General features: G+C 39.1%; 1 protein-coding gene across 1 annotated transcript; it reads left to right on the top strand.

Moving 5' to 3' along the window:
* The first annotated feature begins 7,246 nt into the window (after window positions 1–7,246).
* LOC148016301 (transcription factor HY5-like) lies at window positions 7,247–8,927 on the top strand. The gene is made up of 4 exons (XM_087663940.1): window positions 7,247–7,878; window positions 8,091–8,235; window positions 8,353–8,509; window positions 8,611–8,927. Exons 1-4 carry the CDS (start codon window positions 7,782–7,784, stop codon window positions 8,659–8,661), a joined length of 450 nt encoding a protein of 149 aa, XP_087520066.1. The 5' UTR covers window positions 7,247–7,781; the 3' UTR covers window positions 8,662–8,927.
* The last annotated feature ends 285 nt before the right edge of the window (window positions 8,928–9,212 follow it).

The raw sequence follows: 9,212 nt of genomic DNA, 5'->3' as shown, positions 1-9,212 counted from the left end.
TTCAAAAGGCCCTGATGCTAGATAAGGGTAGATTGGTGGATTGTGCCCATGCGCAAGTATTTGAGTACTTTAGGTACAAGTCTTGGTACAAGGGATAGAATGCCAACACGGGGTTGCACCTTACAGAAGGTGCAAGTAAATATGCTACTTGTAACTATTTGCAATGGACTATTTGAAATTGTGTTTATGTTTATGCCTAATTTATGTAAAGGAACATCATTTTAAAGGGGCTAATTAAGGAAGCTAATCGCTGTATGTCAAATTAAATCATGCTAGAAGTAATTAGTAAACTAGAAAAAACCCTAGAGGGAAGTGATCATGCTAGGAGTAATTAGTAAACTAAAGAAAACTGTAGAGGAAAGCGTGGCAATATCCCTGATGGGTCTTGCAAAAGGCATTGTGGTCTCAGTTGAGAGGCTTCCAGTTGAATTCAAGCATTAGTTTAGGTAACTCTAGAAAGAGCTAAACATTGACTATCCTAGTGTGTCATCATTAGAACCCAACTAGTGCCATTTTAGGGGCCAAAGTTGACATTTTACCCTATAGGTAGAGGGGTTGATGTGCAGAGCTCCTCCTTGTTTCTCATTCTCTTTGAACTAAGTGCAGCAATGGTTCGCTTCAACTTGAGGGATGATAGAAATGCAGTCACCTCAAAAGTCGATAGTAGATGGCTAATAGGAGATTTTAGCATTTAAATTAGGTTCCCATTTTTAGGTTGATCCTTGTGGGGCTGAGGCGGAGCATTCCTTGTGGGGTAGACTCAAGTAGCACAAGTTTACAAATGTCGGGTTATTCTAATGAGTTTTGGATGGTAGTAGTCTTGATTACTCCTTAATAGGCTACTAAAATATGTGCTATTGATATTCGTTAGGTAGGCACATTACAAGTCTTAAAAGTTTCCCACTTACTTTATTCAAATGGGCTAGAGCCTACATGCTCTAGACCTTCCAAGGTCCTGGTTGGATTGAATTCGTAAACTTGCCTATGTTTCTATTCCTACATTCAATTGATTGCTTCTCCTCTTAGGAAGGTTCTAGATGAATAACTTGTGGGCATGGTCAACCCTACATGATGCCCTTGGATCTCAGTGAAGGTAGATCTCAATGAGAAGTTGCTTGAAACCCTCAAAATTATTGAGCATTATGGACTTTAGGTTGAAAATTGAAAATCAAGAGATGGTTTGAATATTTAGTTCTAACTCCAGCTTTAAATACTTTAGGCACAAGAATCTCATAAGGGACTGCCATGAGATGAAATAGGAAGAGACTCTCAATGAGAAAATAAGAATAACCCTACCAATACTAGCAAGGAGAAAGGAAAATACCATAACAAAATTTCTCCACTTCTCATGGATCAACCAAACCCAAATGAGTTTGAGAAAAATGATAGGTCCCATGTCAATCCAACCTATTACTTAATATTAAGTAGGATGATAGCAAAAATGGCTCACAGCCACATGAGAAAGCTTTGAGGAGGAAATGAAGAATTATCAAAAAGCTTATGGTTCAATGATAATGATTTTTATTTAGATAGTGAAACTAATGAATTTGATCTAAAAAATGTGCTAAAAAACCGAAGTTGAAACATCCCAAACTAAGGAAGCACTCTTGAATGGTTCTAACAGTTCTTCTGAAAGAAGATACTCCAAAGTTAGTTGAATCACTTTTGCCCCATAGTAAGGTGCTAGTACCAAAGGGTGAATCCAATAAAAATTAGAAATTAATAAGTCCCTTGAAATGATCTCCTACAATTCTAAGGGGTTAACTAACACCTCCAGAGCTAAGATGATTTATATTTGATTGCAAAATGTTATCAAATGCCTGTTAATCCTTTTGCAACTTCTAGTCTATCATTTCATTAGGAAACGAGTGCCTCCTTCACTAATACTTGATGTTCTTTATCAAGATATCATTAGTTGAATACATGTAATTTTGTTGTGTGAAAGTGTTTAAAAATGCCCAAGAGCGAGGACAAAGATCAAAGCAAATTTTCATTAAAACTAAGTTGTTGCAAAACCTATGCCTTTATTGTAAAGGTTACAATATTTCCCACATGTGGCTAGGAAACGTGTTTCAAATGGCAAAAGATATAAGCTTGTCATGAATATAATTTTTGACACTTGAAATTTTGTGGGTTCAATCATTGCTAGCATTGGTATAGGGCCATGCCACAACATACTAGATGTTCTAGAAGCCAAATAGCCTCAACTTAAATCGTGTGGCATGGCCTTTTGCTTGCTTACTTACTAAAATTGTGATAATCTTTGCTCTATTGTTTAGTTAATGTGGCTAGGTGTTGTACAACCCTTAAAAATATTTGGTAAGTCCTCAAGTGTTGTTTAGTTTGCGATCCTTGCATGAGTTTTCATCATGCAACATGTAGCGATTGCTTTCATATTAGAAAGTAATAAGCTTGTTATAGGTGTGAATAACAATATTAGGTCAAATGAAATGAGGATGTCTATGCTTGTGCTCTTTAGGAGAGCACCTTAATGTTTCCTTTTGTGTGCACGGTTGGAATGTTGTTTTGCCAAAATTTTTACAATAGAAGTTGTACATATTTACCTTGATAAGTATTAACTAGTGTTCCGTGTGCACTTCACGTGCACAAAACACTAGGCCGCTTCGTGGTAGTGCCCCGAAGCAGCAAGCAAAGTTGCCATGCGATCAACTTTGCTCGACAATCTATTTCTCATCTTTCTCTCTCCTCTTTTCCCTCTTTGTTTCTATTTCTTTTCACACACGCACACATACACACACTCTCTCTCCCAATTCCCTATGTCTAATTTTCTCTCTCTCTCTCTCTCTCTACCTTCTATTTTAGTTTATTTTTTCTCTTCTCCTGGTTCTCTCTCTCTTTCTCTCTCCCTCTCCTCTTTTTTTTCTTCTTCTCTCTCTCTCTTCATTCTCTTTTTAAATTTTTCTTTACTCTCTCTCTCTCTCTCTCTTTTAAATTTTATCTTTCCTCTCTCTATTTATATTCTCTCTTCTTCTTACGCCTCTCTCTCTCACTCTCATTTTCTTTTCTCTGTGGCTTTCTTCTCTCTCTCTCTCTCTCTCCTCTATTTTTTCTTCTCTCTTTTTAAATTTTATCTTTCCTCTCTCTATAATTCTCTCTCCATGTTCCCTCTCTCTCTCTCTCTCTCTCTCTCTCTCTCTCTCTCTCTCCACCACTTTTCTTCTCCTTCCCTTTCTCCTAATTTTTATTTTCTCTTCTCTCCCTCTCTCTCTCTTCCCCCTTCTCTCCTCTCTCCCTTTCCCCCTCTCAAAAAATATTTAAATTAAAAAAATACTTTTCTCTTTTCTATTTTCCTCCATCTCTCTTCCTCTTTCTTTTTTTTCTTCTTCTTCTCTCTCTCTCTCCTCTTTTCCTTCTCTCTCCCTCTCCTCTTTTTCTTCTTCTCTCTCTTCATTTTCTCTTTCTTTTAAATTTCATATTTTCTCTCTCTATGTGTTCAAATTCTCGTATTCTTATTCTTATTCTCTCTCTCTCTCTCTCTCCTTTTCTTCTCTCCTCGCTTTTCTTCCCTCTATCTCTCTCCTCTCTTTTCTTCTTCCCCCTCTCTCATCTCTTTTCCTTTTTTCTTTTCATCTCTCTCTCTCTCTCTTAAATTTTATATTTTCTCTCTCTACAATTCTCTTTCTCTGTTCCCCCTCTCTCTCCTCTTCTTTCTTTTTTGCTCTCTTTGTATCTTTCTCTTGGTCTCTCTCTCTCTCTCTCTCTCTCTCTCCTTATTTTTCTTTTCCTCTCTCTTTCTCTTTCAAGTTTTTCTCTCTATATATTTTGTCTTCTCTCTCTATTTTTCTCTTTCCTCTCTTTCCCTTTCTCTTCCTCTATTTTTTTCTCATTCAAATTATATATTTCCTCTCTCTAAGTCGAAAACTATATTAAAAAATATTTAATTTAAGAAAGACTAATCTCTTTTCTCTTTCCCCCCTCTCTTTGTCCTTTTCTCCTTCTTCTTCTTTTAAAAAAAATCCTTCTCCTTCTTTTTCTTCTATCTCTCTCTCAAAGTGTGTGAAAAACTATGTTCAAAAAGCTTTAAATTAAAAAGGACTTTTAAAAATGTTTAATTAAAAGGAAAGTTTAAATTAAAAAGTTTAATCTAAGAGAGAGAGAGAGAGAGAGAGAGAGAGAGAGAGAGAGAGAGAGAGAGAGAGAGAGAGAGAGAACATAAGCCCTACACATGAGAGAGAGGAGGGAAGAAAAAAGTTTAATTTAAAAAAGACTATTCTTTTTCCTCTTTCCCTCCCTCTCCATCTTTTTCTCTTTCTTCTTCTTCTTCTTTTTTAATCCTTCTTCTTTTGCTTCTTCTTCTATCTCCCTCTCAAAGTGTGTGAAAAACTATGCCCGAAAAACTTTAAATTAAAAAAAAACTTTTCAAAATGTTTAATTAAAAGGAAAGTTTAAATTAAACCGTTTAATCTAACACACACACACACACACACACACACACACACACACACAGAAAGCCTAGGCCCTACACTAAGAGAGAGGAGAGAGGGGGGGAAGGGCTTTTAATTAAAAAGGGGAGGGGAAAGAGATAATGAGAGATTACACTTGAGAGAGAGGGGAGGAGAGGGGGTTTTAATTGAAAAAGGGAGGTTTGGAAAATGAGATAGGTTTGTGAAGCCCTCTTAAGGTTTAGGGCTTTCCAAACCTACAACCAAAATAATATGGTAGTAAGAAAGATGCATTTACTCATCTTTTGCATTATAGGCATATTAGGTTAGACAATTGTATTTTTGCTGTTGTGGCTCCTAAAAGACTCAAGTACTTGATATTTAAGGAAAAGCTTTTTATGGTGGGGTCAAAAAGTGTCCATGAAAAGTAGAAAAGGCTTAATGAGAGAAGGGAAGAGTATAACTTTTAAATGAATGCTAGTAGAGTGGATCTCCTCTCATAAAGCTTGGAGCTACCTAGAAAACAGAGTTGGCCAAGGAATCAAAAGGGGTATTTTGTGCTAGTACAAACTGAAATGCAAGCCCTTGGATGCCTTTTAACAAAATGTGAGCCATTGAACTTGTACTTGCATATTATAAGTATTGAATACCACATACATAGAGTGTTACACTAGAGTTTTGCTCCTTGCCATGAGATGCACGCCTTATAATGATTGCGTGTATCACGTTTGACAAGATCTAAGGCTTCTCGAAGCATGACAATACTTTTTTGATTATGAGAACAATACAAGTCATAGATTTTTTAAGGCACGTCTTGTAAAGAGACAATTGCCTTTTGTGATCTTTCTACTCTTCCTAAATTTGTATTAGTGTTCATGTGTGTATGGGTTTTTTTTTTTTGGGGGGGGGGGGGGGGGGCTTTCTTTGACTTCTTAATGCGAGAGGTTGTAGACCTTAATTCTTACTTATGCTTGTTGCTCAAGCCATAAGAGCAGCTTTATGAGTGGAGATCAATTGCTCTCAACGAAGTAAAAGTTCGCGATAGTGAAGGAAACCAAAGATAGATTGAAATAGGGGTGTCATGGATGGCAATTGAAGAGGCAAAAGAGGCTTACGATGTTCATGGAAAACACCTTTTTGAGGGGAGGGGGGAGCTTGTGTTTCTTTCACTTCTTAAGGAGAGGTTGTTGACCTTATTTATAATATTTGTTGCTCAAGCTATAAGGGTAGTTTTATGTGTGGAAATCAGTCGTTCTCAATGGAGTAAAAACTCAACGTTCAAGAGGAAATCAAAGATAGAATGAAATTGAGGGGTCATGGGATGGCAACTAGAGATTTATATCAAGGATATTGGTTGCAAGTAATTTCTTTGTCATACTAGTCTTTGCGATCACAAAGCAACCTATTACATTTCATTGGTTAAACAACCCCTTCTTAGTAGGTATTATGAAATCTTTGAAGGGGCCAACATTATGACCCTTACTTTTTGATAAGAACCTCGCTAATTGATAAAATAAGTCAACTTTGAGGCAATTTTAGTTGATGGAGTACACTTAAAAGTCTTGTTTGCAAGAACATAGAGCATGAAAAGTCACTATACTCAAGTTTTGAGATGGAAGAAGAGCTCAACACTATGGAATAAGAGGTTGCAATGCAAAATTACATGCACAAATTTGTGACATGGAGGGGGGTGATGGTCTAAGATTTTTTGAAGTAATTTCGTCATAACTTAAATAATTCTAATTTTTGAAGTTAGAAGACCTTGTCGGAATAAACATATTTCAAATTTAACAATTCGTTTCTAGAGGTAAAGGCCTAGTGGTTGAAACTTGAGCACATCATTATGAGGTTAAGGGTTTAAGTTATGCAAGGTGCATAGCTTTGTTGTAGGCACCTATGTTCATAAGGTGTGTTTGTGGAAGCTTGGGTTATTACACACTCAAACACTTAGTTGGCTCTCCTCCTTAGTAGGGTCAATGCAAAGGGACGTCCTAGTGTGATGAAGCTCCATTATTCATTCAACTTGTTTGCTATCCCATCTATGCATAAGAACAATGCTAGCATGGCTCTTGGATGCTTTCTTGAGTTTTGTGGGTAGTTTAGTATGTTTGTCTTATCTTAGGATAAAAAACAATGATTCACTTGACACTAACACTAATAAGAGTTGAGGTCAGAGTAGGCTTTAGGAGGTTTTGTGCAAGGAGCCCACTCCCACCTAGGTGTGCATGTAGAGTGGGGGGTGGGGCTTCCTTGACCCCTTATTACTCTCACTAATGTTGTGAGAGATGAGTGTGGCGTCTATTGACAAGAAGTAGCTAATGAAATTTGTTTGCATGTAGGCTCTATAGTCCTTAGAATCTCTTATCACCCCATTGCCACTGGTGCGACATAGTTGTAAACCTTGGTTGTCCATAACGATGGTAACTGTCACTGAATACAACATATAAAATGCCACAAGACTATTCAGTGTAGGAGCATATTCCAAGCTTGCCACGGGACTTATTCAGTGTAGGAGCATATTCCAAGCTTCTTTCCAAAGAGTTTGAAAATCCAGTGGGATTTTTCCAGTTTGCCTAACAAGGAGCAAAACCGGCTTCAAAAAGCTAATCCTATCAGCAGACTTTTGGTAATATAAACTCTACCGCGCATTATAAAAATTGTAATGTAATTGTCATACCGCGACGAAAATGATGAGTGCATAGGAACAGGCATGAAAAACGTCCATTGGCTGGGAGTGCTCCACGTCGTCCCCTTACAAAAAGCAACATTTTTTCCGAAAACACAAACCCGATTAAGCTATGCTTTATGCTTTTGATAAATGAGAGCCGGATCAGGATCAAGGTGGATAGAGTGGCCACGTCGCCGGGAACAACAAAAAGGTCTGTTAATGATCCGATTAGGTGACTTAATCATAAGATTAGAAGGAGGAGTATGATGCCAGGAGAGCTTGTTGGCTATGGCGAGCGGTCATCTTCATCCCGGTCTGCAGTGCGTCTCGTCACAGCCCAGCTTGTCAGTGCATCCTCCATCTCCTTCTTCTTCGTCTTCTACTTCTTCTTCTTCTTCTTCTTCTCTCCTTTCGCGTCTTCCTATTCCCCTTTCTCATTCTGCACTGTCAGTGCCTCCCGTTTAGCGTCTCTCTCTCTCTCTCTCTCTCTCTCTCTCTCTCTCCCTTCACCCCCTCACTCTCCTTCTGTGTCCCCTTCCTCCTCCCTCAGCTTCGATCTGTGTACAGAGCGACTTGTGCATCGGTTCTCTTTGTTCAAAGATGGATGGATAAAGGGAAGTCTGTGCCGAAGGCGCCGGCTTATCGAATCCCCTTAGCTCCTCCGGAGCTCGATTACAGGTCTTGAAAGGACATAGACCACAAAGAAGGAAATGCAGGTGGCAGGCCCTGGCGTGTCCTCCCCTCTCATGAGTGAAGAAAAGCCCTCTCCTGCCGAAACTGCCAGGTCTTTGGAGCTTAGTAAGGATGGTAAGGCTTCTCACGCGCGCGCGCGCACACAGAGAGAGAGAGAGAGAGAGAGAGAGAGAGAGAGAGAGAGAGAGAGAGAGAGAGAGAGAGAGAGAGAGAGAGAGAGAGAGAGAGAGAGAGAGAGAGAGAGAGAGAGAGAGAGAGAGAGAGAGAGAGAGAGAGAGAGAGAACCGTCCTGTGTTCATAGTTTTCTTCTCTGTGTGCGCTTGCAGGGGATGATAGCGACTCAGATGTCCGTAAAGTTCCTGAAATGGCCGGCAGGGCCTCCACTTCTGGAACTGGATCAACAAAGCATCATCATAGCGGACGTAAAAGGAATGCCTTGCCTGCTGAGAAGGAGCATAAGCGCATGAAAAGGTTATCTTCTTGTGCTGAATGTGCACTTCCTAACCCGATGTAATGCTACCGGAATTTTTGAAAGCGGTTTGTATGTCTAAAGGATCGTTGTTTGTTCTTGTGCTATGTATCTCCTAGGTTGCTGAGGAATAGAGTATCTGCTCAACAGGCTAGGGAGCGAAAGAAAGCTTACCTGAATGACTTAGAAGCAAGAACCAAAGAGCTCGAGCAGAGAAATGCGGAGCTGGAGGAGAAAGTCTCCACTCTACAGCAGGAGAACTCGATGTTACGAAAGGTAAATTCCAGTGTCCACTTAGTCATGTACTACAGCTGCCATGTCGACGAATCCAGTGAATAGTACCCCACATCAAAACGAATTTGTTGTTGTATATGCAGATCATCAGGAGCACTGCCATAAGGACCAACAGTCCTGGTTCTGAAAAGTGAGCAGGTGGCAGTGATTTTAAAACCCTGCTAGGAATGGCTGGGCTGTCCCAATATACATTAGATAGAAGACGTGTATATCAGCTAGTTTTAGGCTTTAAGCCTTTCAATTTTGATTTGGTTAATCCACTAGTAATAGTGGAAGCCATGCCAGAAGCTCAGCCAACATCTCAGTCATGGCAGGGTGTTCTTCCGTGCTTCAATGTAAATTAGCGAGTAATTGAACCTCTGAATGGAAATTTATTGGTAAACATTATTATATTGTATCATATTTTTGTGCCTAAAGATTGGTTAACTGGAACAAGTTAAGCAGTGTAGACTCTATGGCTGTGTTTCTTGTTTATGGAAGATCTCAACCAGGGCTTGGATATTGCTGAGAACTTCTTGAAAAGGATGCCTTCAAACTTGGAGAGTGCTGAATGCTTGTATGAATTGTGAGCACTGCTTTAGCAATGGCGCATATTGAACTGGAATAAAAATAAGTAAATTGGACTGCAATTTGGATGTCAGTATGCTTTGTCAATATACTTACTTAGATGGAGCTGTAACAAGCT

This window comes from Lygodium microphyllum, chromosome 23, assembly GCF_053477565.2.
Source record: "Lygodium microphyllum isolate KBCC chromosome 23, Lygodium_microphyllum_v1.1.10, whole genome shotgun sequence".
Classification (NCBI taxonomy): domain Eukaryota; kingdom Viridiplantae; phylum Streptophyta; class Polypodiopsida; order Schizaeales; family Lygodiaceae; genus Lygodium; species Lygodium microphyllum.
Note: the sequence above shows the minus strand (reverse complement) of the source record. Positions and strands in the feature narration are given on the sequence as shown.

What these genes read in the sequence shown, in the direction of transcription:
- LOC148016301 (XM_087663940.1), top strand. Translation starts at nt 7,782, where the DNA reads ATGCAGGTGGCAGGCCCTGGCGTGTCCTCCCCTCTCATGAGTGAAGAA. An exon ending in GAGCATAAGCGCATGAAAAG is followed by an intron (nt 8,236 to 8,352) that starts GTTATCTTCTTG and finishes TGTATCTCCTAG; the next exon opens with GTTGCTGAGGAATAGAGTAT. An exon ending in AGAACTCGATGTTACGAAAG is followed by an intron (nt 8,510 to 8,610) that starts GTAAATTCCAGT and finishes TTGTATATGCAG; the next exon opens with ATCATCAGGAGCACTGCCAT.